This window comes from Hirundo rustica, chromosome 1 (genome assembly GCF_015227805.2).
Source record: "Hirundo rustica isolate bHirRus1 chromosome 1, bHirRus1.pri.v3, whole genome shotgun sequence".
In the NCBI taxonomy this organism is placed as follows: Eukaryota; Metazoa; Chordata; class Aves; order Passeriformes; family Hirundinidae; genus Hirundo; species Hirundo rustica.
Window position 1 is genome coordinate 140,287,745 of NC_053450.1, and position 14,768 is coordinate 140,302,512.

At 39.3% G+C, this 14,768-nt stretch overlaps 1 protein-coding gene across 1 annotated transcript; it reads left to right on the forward strand.

The window, feature by feature from the left end:
* The first annotated feature begins 295 nt into the window (after nucleotides 1-295).
* On the forward strand, nucleotides 296-14,768 carry RAB18 (RAB18, member RAS oncogene family). The gene is made up of 7 exons (XM_040064656.2): nucleotides 296-434; nucleotides 3,056-3,111; nucleotides 8,258-8,319; nucleotides 10,193-10,265; nucleotides 11,763-11,881; nucleotides 11,962-12,028; nucleotides 13,505-14,768. Exons 1-7 carry the CDS (start codon nucleotides 367-369, stop codon nucleotides 13,681-13,683), a joined length of 624 nt encoding a protein of 207 aa, XP_039920590.1. The 5' UTR covers nucleotides 296-366; the 3' UTR covers nucleotides 13,684-14,768.

The window sequence follows — 14,768 nt, forward strand, 5'->3', positions numbered from 1 at the left end:
CACGGCCTGCCACGTCCAGCCTTTCCTTAAACACCTCCAGAGGCGGGGACTCCACCACCTCCCCGGGCAGCCCATTCCAACGTCTAATAACCCGCTGCCATTCTCTCTGGTCTCCCTTCTCCCGACGGCCCTGGATTCTGACAGGGGAAGCAGCCGCAAAGCCCTCCGGAGCCCCCGCCCCGCTCGGGTCGCGGCCCGGGCACGCAGCGCTGCCCCCCGCGGGCCCCGCGCACGCATGCGCGCTGCGCCCGGCCCGCCCCGCCCGCTGTAAACAAACCGCGGGCGGCCCCGCGCAGGCGCAGCGCCGCCGCCGCAGCTGCGCACGGAGCGTCGGGCGGTCGGGGCCGGTCCGGGGGCGCTGCCGGGATGGACGAGGACGTGCTGACCACCCTGAAGATCCTCATCATCGGCGAGAGCGGCGTCGGCAAGTCTAGGTGAGGGGGCGCCCGCTAGCCTTCCGCAGCCTCTCTTGGCCGGCCGGCTCTGGCCTAGGCCCCTTGTCGGACAACGCCGTCTAGGGCGCGGCCTGCGCCCCGCGGAGCTGGGCCCGCGGGGGGAGCTCCCTCGCCCCTTCCCGGCCAGCCCTCCGGCGGGCGAGAGATTCCCCCAATAACACCTCCCCGGCCCTCCTCCAAGGCTCCCGCAGCCGCCGGCCCCAGGCTCAGCTGCAGACAGATGAAACGGGGGTTCTGTCGGGCTGCCCAGGGTCACCTGGGCTGCCCTGTGCCCGGGGCAGACTTGTGTCGTGGGGAGATAGGTGCCCTTGTACATCTCCACAGCGCTTTGGGGTTAATGTCTAGTCCATAATGCGTATATGCAGAGTCACAAGTGACCCAGCATTGGGTGTGTGCGGGGGAGCACGGGGACGCAGCACAGTAGTTCTAACACAGGGGTTTTTGCTAGTTACAGGCTCTGTCAAGCACTTTGAGGTTGATTTCTTCCTCCCTGCCGTATTCATGGCTTTGACTAAGCTGTAGATCCCAACCCTAAGGAATTGGGATTTTATTTGTGTGGTTTTGTGGTGGTGTTGTGTTGTTTGTTTGTTTTGGGTGGGTGGTTTTGTTTTGTTTTGTTTTTTTAAATACCTTTTTTTTTTTTATAGTAATGTAGTTCTTACTAAAGGGTGTGGGATAAGAATGTAGGAGGTCATCTGGGAATGTACCACACCGGTAATTTTATATTTGATATTTTTGTGGCAATAATGGGTGTCCTATGCCATGACCCTAAATTACGTACAAGTTGCTAATTAGGGAAAAAGAGTGCCTATTTTTGTTAACAGTCTGTCAGCTACTCATTTGAGTTAGCTACTAAATTGATAATTAGTACGGTAGGCCCCTAGTGACAGACATGATCTGAGCAAGTTTCTTTTAGTTGAGGTCATCTCTTATATGTGAATTGCCATATGGAAGAATTTTTCCTGGGGCAGATAAAAGACACAGTGGTTTTGCATACCTGTTTATATACATGTTTCTTTACGTCAAAAAGCTTGTTAAAAGAAGCCTTATGTGGAGGAAATAAAAATGCTATTAAACTATAACAGTGCAGTTTTACAGGTACAGGAACTTAATATTGATTATTCCTAAACTTGTGTCTCTTACCTATTAGTTGACTAGGAAAGGTCAGGTGTTAAACAGGTATTAGCATGGTGAAGTAAGTGGTTGGAGTCCTGACTTGTGAACAAATGCTGTCTTAAACATGGTCCTTGTGGGGGTGCTATGCTTTGTAGAAGATGATAGTTACACATGAAAAAAAGTGGCTGGGCTTGGCATGCAGGACTGGTAAAATGATGGTTTTATTCTAGTAGCAGTATAAGGGTTCCATAATTTCTCTGTTCTGAATGAAAGTGGTGTTGGTTGTAATTAAAAATAGCTGCTCTTAAATAGCGTCCTTATACAACCATCGGAAGGTACTGGTAAAAACCTTTGTGCCATGATTTAAAAAAAATATTATTTTAATTATTCTTTGATTAATAAAGCCACCATTTGGTTTTGGGGTTCTGGAGTAAGGAGAGAAAATATATTGGTCTGTGATTAATTCGGAGTTGTCACTTATCCTCACTGAAATAAAGGAATTTCAGTGGTCACTGTTTTTGTCAATGCAGGACTGTGTCCAAATGCTAAAAACCACTTGACTTCTAAATTCACATGCAAAAAGAGGAGAAAAGAACAGGGTGGTGGGGAAGACCAAGAAGTAAATAAGGCTTTGTTTTGTTTCTCCATCCTGGAAATGAGTAGAAGCTGTGGTCATAGCAAAGAGCTGCCTGCTACATGCACTTGCCACAGATGTGTAAGACTGTTGATTTTAGGAACTGCATGCTCAGAGTCTTTGTCTCACACAACAATATTTACATCTGACACTGGTGGCATTATGGGTGCTTCTTTAAGGGACCCTGCAGTGCTGTGATGTGATGTGCTGTTAAATCTTGGTTGGAACTTTTTCTATTGGTAGCAAACAAATTCATCGGAATAAGGGGAAATGCTGTGTGTGTGAGTTGTTATATACAAAGAAATACAAAATCACAAAACCGGGGAACTATTTCTACTCTTCAGCTTCTGTGTCTATTTCTGATGGGTGTCCTTGCTCTTCCTCTGTTTGCCGAGTTCAAGGAGTTATTTCTGGGATGAAAAGCTGACTTGGAATTTATTTCTCAAGCTTACAGAAATACTGTGTGAAGCAATATTGAAACAAAACAAAAAATACTACTTTTGTACTGAATTCTGGAAGAAGAAAAATAGAATAAGGTTGAAGTAAAATGCTTTGCAAAGCAGATCACATGACTGTTCAGGCAACTGATTTGACAACTTGTGTGGTGCTTTGTTTTCAGAGACATTCTTGGTAGTACGTGCAGAGAAGGCTCAGGTAGCAGAGCATGTCTGCTCTATTCTTTCCATGTTCTTTTCCTTCTCCCATATATTCTTTCCTACAAAAAAAAAAAAAAAATCAGATGTGAGCTATGATCTTGCTGTTCCTTTTAAACTTGTAATTTATAGGCTTCCAGCAAGGTATGGATATGCTGCAATAATAGTATCTCTTATTTTTCTCATTTCCCTGTCAGCCTTCTGCTGCGGTTCACAGATGATACATTTGACCCAGAACTTGCAGCAACAATTGGTAAGTATGTGCTGGTACTACCTTAGAAAAACTGATAATATTTTCAGCTTAAAATTGTGATTTGTTCAAACTTGTCTAATATGTAGTGAAGTTCAGACATGTTTGCCTTTCTGTAAGAGCTGCTACTCTCCTACTGATTTATCTCTGCAAAATAGCTGTCAGGTTTTTGACTAGTAATATTGCTGTCCAGACCTTGTGTCTGTGTAATATGATACTTAATGGCTATCTTAAGACTCTATAGCAGGAAGTGTTAACTCTTCCAACTTCTGACAATACTTGAGTGCACTGGGCTCTGTGTGGCTTCTGCATTTCCTCTGTAGGGAGGAAATTACAGTGTGGCTTTTTTTCTTCTACTTAGTAATCAGTTCCTTGGCAGCTAGACTCCTGAGAAAAGTGGAAGAGAGCCAAGAATCCAGAGCTGCTGGAGAAAAAGGCAGTGACGTGTCATTGCTGTGCTGGTATTATACCTACCAGCATGGGTCAGTTGTGCTGGGGGAGAGTGACCCAGAATAAGTGACTAAGTAGATTGGTTCTCAAAGGAAGCAAAATGGAACTTTTAAGAGTGTCATGCAACTCTGTGCCAAAGTAATAACTGAAATTACAGAAAGTAGAGATACTTTCTCACACCATGATTTCAGTTGCAGTTTTACTTTCTTTGTAGGAAGAGTTCTAACAGCTTATATGGAATTTTTTCTTTGAGTTTAGCTGTTCTGAAGCAAAAACAGCTCTAATTTATTAAGAATTAAATAAATTGATCTTTTTTTATTAATGTTAATAAGATTCAGGAGTACTATTTCATGTAAAGCACTGACAAGCCAAAGGGAAGAAGGTGGCCTATTTTTGTTCATTCCATTGCATATAAAAAATGTTGTGCAAGTAGCCCCACCTCAGTTTATGAGGGAGGATAGCATGGAAGGAAACAGGAATGAAATAGTCAGGTGGTGAAGATGGCAATTTTGGATTCTAATCTAATAGTTTTGGCACTGTATATGCTTCCAGTCCTGTTACTTCCTTGATATGTCAACCATGTGAGCCAGGAAATTAGTGCATAACAGCTGCTTCACCTTTCATGATGTTTTGGATACCAAGAGAGTAGTTCAGTCTCTGAGTGGGCATCTTTATTGTGTGGGGTTTTTTGTTTGTTTTTAATGGTGGGGTTTCTTTTTTTCTTTTGTTCCGCTGTTTGTATCTGTGTCAAAAACTGGCATCAGTGCACTATTTGAGAAACGAAGGAATTATTTCCTGAGTAATTCTTCTTTGGGTTTGTCAAAATGCACAACAGCATGTGTGGCAGCTAATCACTGGTTGGTAAATAGCAACAATTCAAGGTTTACTGCTGGCAGATCCCACCTGGCAGGTCCTACTCTGCTCTGTTTCTCATGTGGAAAAGGAGGAAGAGTACTCAATGTAAGCATCACTTCAGATAGAGTTTGAGTTCTGAAACAAAAATACTAAACTGGAATGAATGTGATCATTTGGCAAGAAAAGTCAGTTTCTAGGGGCTGAGCAGATGCTGACGTAGATCACCCTGTTAGGCTCATCTAGCTGATGTTTGAGGGCTGTGCAATAGAGGCACTGTGACCCCAGCTGTGCAAGTCCTGCACAGTGTGGGGGCACTCCAAGGGAATTGCAGAGTCCTTTTTTTGTCCACTTAACTGGAAGAGGATTGAATCTGGGTTCTTACTTGTTTTCTTGTTTTTCTTTTTAAGCTACTATCCAGTGGCATTGCCACTTTTCTGGTGAATGTATTTCTAAGAAGCAAAATGTTGGCTCTAAAATCAGGGCGTGATTTGTTGTTCATATATAGATAAAGCAGTTGGAGTGAGTTCCTAGAGGTAACTATTCTGCTGTGTGAAGACAGACCCTAGAGGCCAATTTCAGGTACTTGCAAGATGGTGAAGTGTCAAAACACTTTGTGAGTCTTGGCTTGGAGTTCTTTTTGTGCTAATTAAACACTATTTTGTTTTGAGTTAGGGGACAGAAGAACAGAAGAGGTTTTAAAGCCTTTCCTGTTGAAACTGAAGAGTATGGTGCTTTTTCAAAATGAACGAGCTATAAATAATGTCTTCTTTCAATGTTATCTACATACTGACTGCTGAACTGGCTAACATGACTTTATTTTTTTTTATTTGGATGAGAAAGTAAGGGCAACTTTGGTTGGTTTGGTTTTCTTTAAGATATAGCAAGACCTGCACACACCCCCACAATACTGAGAAAAGCCTTGACAGGAGCACAACTGGTCCTCTGTGATGACCTGTTGAGACATATCTTACCTTCAGAGATTGCGCAGATCTATTGGGTGCAATTTAAAAGAAACCTAAATGACTACTTCATGTGGGTTATTCTTCAGAACTTAGTAAAAATCCTACAATACTCTTCAAAGAATAAGCTGCTTTTGGCAAATAGTTCAGCTTTAGTAGCTTCAGTTGGATTAAACATGTTGTATTTAACCTAGCAGATTACCTGTCCTTGTATTCTATTGAGGCTGGCTTGTTTGTTGGTCTTCATCACGTGGGTCTTACCAGACTACATGTACCCCAGTATTTTCTTTTGTCCTTATTGCTCGTGCTTGTCTCCACTTGCTTGCTCTTTGTATGAGAGATTCTAGATAAGTGTTCAGTTCAATCCGTATTTTGCAAATGAAGTGATGTATTGCACAGATCTGATGTTTTTTAACTTTTTAGCTTTCACTGCATTTGGAGTCCTCAAACTCCTAAGCTGTCCAACTTGTCATTTACCTACAACACAAATACAACACTGTAGCTGATTGTGCCCTTCCTATAAATACAGCATGGCATTACCGGCATCAGTGTGCGAGCAGTATCAGTGACAGAGCTGCTTCTCGCAGACTGTATGTCCATAGTATGTTAGTGTGTAGTGCTGAGGCAGGAGTACAGTAATTCACAGGAGTACAGTCTAGTAGTGCTGCCTTGTTTCTGGCTGTCTTCCAAGGCATAGGGGAAAGCACTGTCAGCTTTCTGCTGTAGAGGGTAGACACATCACTCTTGCAAGGTCAGAATTGATACCTGGCACACAAACATGTCTGCATTTCACTGTTGGTTTTAGGAGATGTAAGTACCCTGTTTGTTCAATTCAACAAGATTTTCTTGAGCCTTAAATTTTTTCTACTTGTCTTTCCTTATGACAAATTGGCAACCAGAAACCCAAGTATTTAAAAGTTTACTTTTTGTTAATTGGCTTTTATATGTGTTGAGCTCCTTTGTTTTAGAATTCTATTTTACATGCCTCAATCACTTTGGAGGATACATTTTGGTGTGTTATTAGTTCATTTTCAGACTTTTTGCTTTTCAACAGTCAGTTTAACACATGGAGTTTAGTTGCTATTTTAGTTTCTTACTGTACTTGCATTGCTCTTGCAAAATTTAAAGTGAATTTTAAACCAGCAGCAAGGCTAACATAAATCCATTTTCATTAAATGAAAATTGCTGAACTTTGCAGGCACAAGATACTGAATCTGTTTACTGAATGGGAGAAGGATTCTGTGGCTTCAGAACACATATAATAAGTCTATCTTAAGGAAGAAAGTTTTCTTTCTTGAAATTATGACGTATTTTAATTTGTCATGTTAAGTATCCAACAGACGTGTAGTATCTGCAGTTACAGGTTTTGGTGCCAGACTAATGGATTCAAGAATGCACTGTGAACTGTTGGACATGCTGACTGAACTGCACATGGGGATTTTTGGAGTTCAGGGGAAGAAACATCCAGTTACAATGGAAGAAAGAGATTCTTCTTGTCTGAAAGTTACTGCTGAGTGCTGAAAAGTAGGCAGAACAGAACATTCTCTAAGATTAAATTGAGTCAAATTGCTATCATAGCAGTCTTCTATGAACTAAGTAAAGTTCAAAGAACCAGTGTTTAAAGTAAAGTTAATAACGACTATTCTTTTCTGTGAGCATAACTGTAGAATAATGTACCATTCTTGTGCATGATGCTGAGTGCTATATTGCTGTTAAGTTAGGGACTAGGAGTCCTAGTACCTCAAAAAAGCTAAGTTCTGTTCAGTTACTACAAAAGTTAATGTACATTGGGAAAATTTTGCTTGAAAGAGTATGGGCTTTTTCCAGTGCAGAATGTTTTCTGAAAAACACCTGACACTTCAGGGAGCACTTCAATGAGCTGAAGCTGTGAAATAGTGGAATAAAAATTGTGTTTAACTTTTTTGAAACAAAGCTTTTTTAAAGTTCAGTGCAACTGAACTTTAAATCTGCTTATAATAGGCAGTTTCTTGATCATCCTGTATATCCCGTGTGACTTTAAATTGAATGTATTTTGGCAGCTGTTTGTTTTGTATTTGTTGCAATCTGCATGAATTTCAGAATGTAAGTGCAGCCTCATCCTGAGGCTCTACTCATTTTGTATTAGAATAGTTAAATTCCTTTTCTGGTAGGGAATGTGATGATTGACATTGTAATTCCAAGTACGAAAAGGTTGTTGTTGCACTTGAAAGTTGTTTTTATAGGCTGCTACTTCGTTTTAGAGCTGCTGCCTGGTAGGAAGTGAAAGTCACTCCAAAATACTAGTTAGTTGCTTGCTATTAGTTACCTAAGGGTTAAATTAAAGCATAATGGATCATAACTGTGCTGAGCCTCTCAAACAGATGTGTGTAACTATATCCTTTAAATTTGCAGCCACTGACCTGTTGTTCTCCTTTGCCTGAGTTTTGTGCATCTTGTCCTTGAGCAATTGATAGGCTGTTAGCTCCTGGGGTTAGAGGACACATGAAGGGGGAAGAATTGTTACATGTTGGAGTAGATGACTGAGCAGCAGGACCATTACCTTGTTGTCTGTTGGGAGAACGTTTGTGAGAAATTAATAGTAAGTTCATCCATTTGAATTACAAACTTGAAAATTTGTCCTGGAATATGTGCTTTAATACAAGAAATGTAGTATTTGCCTTACTTCCACGAAATATTTTAAGTCAGTGGCTTAAAAGGCCCCATCAGCAAGAAAACCTTGTATTTTGAGCAAAGTTCATAAATAGCTAATGGAACTTATTCTTCCTGCTCGTGTCAAAACACGGGGGTTTCTTGAGTTTGATTTTATTGCTTCCATTTCTCTTTATTTTCTTTTTCAAAGGTAGCTGTAATATATTTGAAGAACTAAAATATTTTTCCTCCCCTAGGTGTGGACTTCAAGGTGAAAACTATTTCCGTTGATGGAAACAAAGCTAAGCTGGCAATATGGGTAAGTCTCTCCTAAGTTCTTCGTCTGTTGCGTTGCTTTAGGAGTAGCTAGAGTTTCTGTAATATATAGCTTGTATAGAATCCTTTTATATTAATATGAAGGTGATTTGGAGAAGTGGGAGGTTGATATTGCAGCATTCAGAAGGTGCAATGCGCTGTGGGACAACTGGCTGATGGGATAGTTCTGCTTCCTGTGAGCTTCTGCAGTACTAATTCCAGGTTTGGTTGGGATAGAGGTAGAGAAAAGGAGGAATTAAATCAGTAGAAGGATGCACTTCTTTACTAAATTTTGCCTATAACACTGAAGTTGCATATTAACAGGTGAAGAATTACAGTTGCATGCTCATATGTGACCTCTTTAAACCCATTTTTTGTCTAAATTTCATAGACATCATACAAAGGCTTTTATAGGCTCAGGGTCCAAATTATTTGTAGCAAATGCATTTCAAATGGAGAGGGGCGCTTTTTGTAATCATAGCTTTAGTGTGTTCAACTTCTGCTCTAGTTAAAGTAGAACTTTCATTACAGCAAGTGAAGAAAAAATACTTCCAAACTTTTAAAAAATATTCTCCATTGTGTAAACCAGCCTCCACACTTACGTGACATGAAGCACATTTTGGAATAGTCAGAAGCAGTTGTATCTTCTTGTACCAAGCAAGATTAAAACTTTATTTCTTGTGTAAGCAGGATATCAGACCTGTTTCCTTGGGAAGGAGTAGTAGTAGAGCGTGAAATGTGTATTGCAGTTTCTGCGGCTTGGAGGGTGTTTCATACCTCACTAACACAGGACTTATGTCTTAGGTACAGTAGTAATCATCAGTGAAATAAATGGGTTTGACAAGGAAAATAAATGCTATAGCTTAGAAAATAAAAAAGGCACACCAGAGGAAAACCAGACAAATAGCAGAACAAGGAATGATAAGTTAGGGTTTATTTTCTTCCATTTTGGAGGAAATAGAAAGAAGTAACCCTGAGGTAAACTGAAAAAGAAAAGCTTGTGAGGGTGCATCATGACACAAAACCAGTTTTAGATGCACAAACTTGACTGAGTGGCTTATAGAATGTTGAAGTCCAGTTTGCTTATCCAGATTCTTTGTCAGGGAATCCACAGTGCTTTGTGTGTCACTTCTAACCTGGGTAAATTGAATAGAGTTGTTTAACTATTCTGAGCATAAAGTCTTCAATGGGTGTGCAGTATAACTGAATCTCTGATAAGAAAACAGCATATTAATTTTGATGGGGGGTTGTTTGTTTTTTGTTTGTTTTTTGGTTTGTTTGTTTGTTTGGGGTTTGTGGGTTTGTTTTTTTGTGTGTGTGGTGTGGGTTTGTTTTTTTTTTTTTTTCCCCAGAGTTATTGACTCTCTAAATCTTAGGATATAAACTCAACTTTGTTTAAAACCAGAAAAACCTCTTGACTATTCCTGCTTCTGCTGTGTTACAGCACGTTAGTGCATTTACCCAGATACTCAATCAAATTTAATTGGACCAAGTGATTGAAGTGAAGGAACTGGTTTTGTTCCTTCACTGATTTTGTCATGGGCTGTGATGCTTGTTACAAAATCTTAGCAGCTATGTTGCTTTCTTGCTGGTTGTTGCAGTCCTAGCTGCAGATAAAATGCCTTTGCAGAAATGGCCATCTTACTGTTATATAATACAGGTACGTACTATATCTAATAGTTCAAAGTTGTTTCCCAGGACAGCCTACATAAAATCTCAAAGCTAATGTGTAGTAAAACAGCAGGGGATGGAATAAATTCAGCTAATCTGCTAGCAGAATATAGTTTAAATCGTACTTTAAGTTCATTAGAAGTAGAACACCTAAATTACATTCTGCTCAAATTCTGAATAATGGAATTTTTTGAATGGCTTATTAGGATACTGCAGGTCAGGAGCGGTTCAGAACATTAACCCCCAGTTACTACAGAGGTGCACAAGGTGTCATCCTGGGTAAGTATATCTTTGCATGCTAGTTCAAATGTTTGTGGTTTTCTCGTGCATTGGAGTTACACGGACTCATATAGCCTTTATATAATATCTAATTGATATTAAAAATCCTTGTATCTGTGTTGAACAACTCATTAAAGCATCTTGGTGTCTCAACCTCTTTCTCATGTAGTCAATCTGACTGGCTTGAGAACCTCTGATTTTTGCATGAGAATAAAAGCTGCTATCTGAATTGCTCCAATAGCTTGGAGCTGTTGTCCTTGTGCTGTCATGAATTTGTCTTTTATTTATCGCTTTTTATTTTTGCCCGTGCTTACTAAGTTCAGAGTAAAAAAAAATCTCCTCAGTGTTGTCTCTATCAGTATGATACAGCTTTTTCTTTTTCTTATCCCTGTTTTTTTTTCCCTAATGAAATTAATAATACAAACAGTGTGGAATCTGGCTGAGGTTTTTTATTTGTCTCCCAACTGATGTAATGTTACGCAGTCAGAATCACTTAGAAAAGACCAGTTGGGCATGTAGAAAGCATCAATCTCTGTGTGAGAAACCCAGGCAAAACCCATAATTTCAGCTTCACAGTGAAGTCTCATTTGTGCTTTTTTTTTTTTTTTTTTGGGTGTATGGAAGCCTGTTTGCTAGGCACTGTGCTCTGAAGTTCTGCTTTTCCACTGCTAGGAGTGAGGAGCTGACTAAACTAAGGGCAGGGAGGTACATTTAATTTTTGTGAAGTTGCTTCTGACTTTAGAGAGTCTTGCCAAGCTCTTGTGTCTAGTTAAATTGTTTAAAGTGGAATAACATCAGTCATGTGACCTCCTGGTCGGTTTCCCAAGTCGTGAGTTGCGTTACCGTCCTGGTATAGGAAGGTGCTCTCAGAGCATGTTGTGTCAAGTCCCTTAGTTGCGTTGAACCTGCCACTTACTGGTGAAAGCTGTAAACAAGCACTGTTTGGGAGATAGAAGGTTCTGCTGTTAACATTTGCTCTCCCATTTTATTCAATATCTCCTGACTGTTTCTTTGTTAGTTGTCTTCAAAAGAAATAAAGTTGTTCACGCAAGCCAAGTTACAGGTTTGGTTGAAAGAAGCTGTTTATGCCTGTCTGCATGTAAGATGTGAAGACAGAGGAAGAAACCACTTTCATAGCTTCAGTATTGAAGGTCATGCCATCCTCTTTACGTAGCTGTTGTGTAGTGATTTTAAGTATCCTTCATGAGGGATCTGCTAGTGTAGAATTCCTTGGAGAATGATAGTCTCTAGCCTGTAAGCTAGGACATATTGAGGAATATTTGTCTGAGAACTGTAGGTGGCTGAAAGCTTGGAGTTGTTCTGCATCAGTGAATTGAGCTAGTGAATGTCCTACTTTTTTTCCAGTTGCTTGTATAGAAGGTAAACTTGAACTCCTTCAGTTTTCTGATATAAAAAGCCATCACTTTTGCTCCTTTTGTGATATAAGCTGCAATTCTTGGAAAAATATTGTGTAATAATATCACTAATATCTTTCAGTTTATGATGTCACGAGAAGAGATACTTTTGTCAAGCTGGATAACTGGTTAAATGAATTGGAAACATACTGCACAAGGAATGACATAGTGCAAATGTTAGTTGGAAACAAGATTGATAAGGTAAACCAAATTCAATTGCAATAAGTAATCTGCTGGTGTATTTTTTTAATAAGGAATATTAATGCTTTGTTTTATTGTAGGAAAATCGTGAAGTTGACAGAAATGAAGGCCTCAAATTTGCAAGAAAACATTCCATGTTGTTCATAGGTATGTTATAGATATTTGCAGAGATCTTTCTTAATTTTTGTTACATAAGGAAAATACTACTTCTGTAGGATTTATGAGTCTTTATGTATACAGTCTAATTAATGATATTTCTCACCTGCACAGTGCACAAAGGTAATGGATGTTCCTGCTTTTTAAAATTGTGCCTATATGTAGATATCTGTTCTAACTGTGGATGATTATATAGAAATTCAGAAGGATGAAGGGCGGAGTACAGGCTCTCTGTAGCCTGATGAAACCTGTTTTGTGTTTGGGGTTTTATCCGATTTCTTTTCCCAGCTGACTTGCTAAATTAATAAGAGAAGCAAAATGAAAGAGGGACAACTGGTGCTAGTGGCCAGCCTTCAGTATAGCACAATAGCTGGTACATGAGAGAAACAGTATTAGAACTGGGATGTAAAAATAGGTGGGTATGTATTTAACTTAAAAATGGTGGGTGGGATTGAATAATGACATAATTATGATTGGAGCAAATTTATTCGTATCATCTGGCTGCAAAATGAAATGGGACTTGTAGGCAAAGCCATCTAATGATAAATTAAAAAATGGGCGTTGAAGTTACTCTTTATGCATATGTTTGTTGTGAGGATCAGAAGGGATTCTTTTACAGGATTATTCTAGTAGCAGAGCAGTTCATTGACATGTATTCATTCATTCTTGTACTTAGTTACATTCTTTATCTCTGACTGAAGATGTATTTTTGTTTAGTGTCCTGCTGTGTTTCTTTGTAGCTACAGTGTCAGGTGTGGAAATAAACGCTTAAAGTTGAGGCACAAGCTACTAAGTGCATGGAAGTTGAAAACAAAAGTGAAAATTAGGCTATAAGAGTGCATATAGATATATGCATGCTACATATGTTAAGTGTCTGCATGGCTGTGTAGATGAACAGGGCAAGCCCTTGTGGAACTGAACAATTTCTGATGGTGTCTTTTGTTCTTATAACTGTGGGCAGATTTCTTAGTCTTGGTCAGAGTAAGGATCCTGAATGAAGTCACCTAGAATCCCGCTAACTGCAAAATACTGCTTTTTATCAGACAAGTATTGTTGTGGAGACTGACCCAGAATCCTGCATATGGATCCTTGATTCATATGTTCCAGTGGTACTACAGTTGTGGTTAATGTACAGAACTGAAGCACAGAGCGGCCACCAGGTTTTTCAGACAAGAATCCTAATTTTTCTTACTGGAGTGTTTTCCACAAAAAAATAAAGCTGAGCTATAGCTTTCTCCATATGTTCTGGTGAAATTCAACTTGAAAGCTCTTCTATTAAAAGTATTATGAAGTGCTACCTGTGTGGTGACAAATCTGCATAGTTGCCAGTTTTGGTACCACTATAGGTTTAAGAATATGTTGTAGAAGTTTTAAGTCTGTTGTGGATTGAAACTTAACTGAAAGAGAAGTATTAAACAAGTAACCGGAAGTTATGCTAATACTTGACTTTTTGTGTCCCTTCTCCAGAGGCAAGTGCAAAAACATGTGATGGCGTGCAGTGTGCCTTTGAAGAACTTGTTGAAAAAATCATTCAGACTCCTGGACTGTGGGAGAGTGAAAGCCAAAACAGAGGTGTAAAGTTATCAAACAAGGAAGAAGGATATGGAGGAGGAGGAGCATGTGGTGGATATTGTTCTATGTTATAAACTTTGGGAAGCATATTCTTTGCATATTTAAACAGATAGTTACATCTTTCTGTACATAAAGTCATTAAACGCTATTTTTAGGGACCTTGCAGTTTGCACATATTTGTTTTGTATCATGGCAGTGAACACTTGTAGTAAAAAATGTTCTGCAGCTTTCCCAGTTTGAAAATGTTATGATAAGCATGCCCAATTTGCAATCTTCAGGTTTTTATAAGTAGCATAAATAATGTGCAAGAGCAAATGCACTAAAAATTTTACAACTGTATACATTAATTGTGTAACTATTCTAAACAAATCCGTCTTACAAATACTGCATTGTCTGCTCTTTGTCTTATTTTTAAATTCTGTTGAAATTATAGAGCTATATGGTGTGCACAGATCTTGGAAACAGTATGAGCTATAAATGTTACATTTCATCTCTTCTAGTAAATGCTTTTTTTAAGGTATTAAAAGCAGCAGGATTATACAGTTCTTAGACAAATCTGCTAAAATTTTGTCTTTCAGCAGTGCAATCTAAAACACAAAATTGGCACAGGCCCTGGTTGGCATCAGCACTTCCTTGAAGAGATGCTTTGAAAGTTTCCTTTGCAAAGCTGGGAGACGCCATGTTTTCCTTTTAATCATCACTTCAGTTGATGGCTTAACTGGAGTTTTAATCCTGTGATATTTATATACTAAATTTGTGGTACTCTTGCACTCTAGGTTTTTATGATGGTCTGTTCCAGACTTGCTGCAGAAAGTCTTCATTATTGGCAAGGGGTCTGAATGATGTCATTGTTCTTTCATTGTGAATCATTTTGCCACACTTCAGTATGGATTCCTAATTTTCTGAAATATTTGTAATATAAGTTTATCTCAACTGTAGCTCACTGTGACTGTGAGATCTCTTATCACGTCTGCTTTGTGCAGCTACTTATTCAGAAATAAAACTTCTGTCACAGACACTAAACGGGAAGCTATAGGGCTTCTTGATCTCTGTATGAAAAAATACTATTGCAATGAGTATTCACTTGAATTTACTGTATCAAAGCCAATGGTTTGTTTCAGAAGACTTGTATAGACTTAATAAATTTTTTTCCACAGTA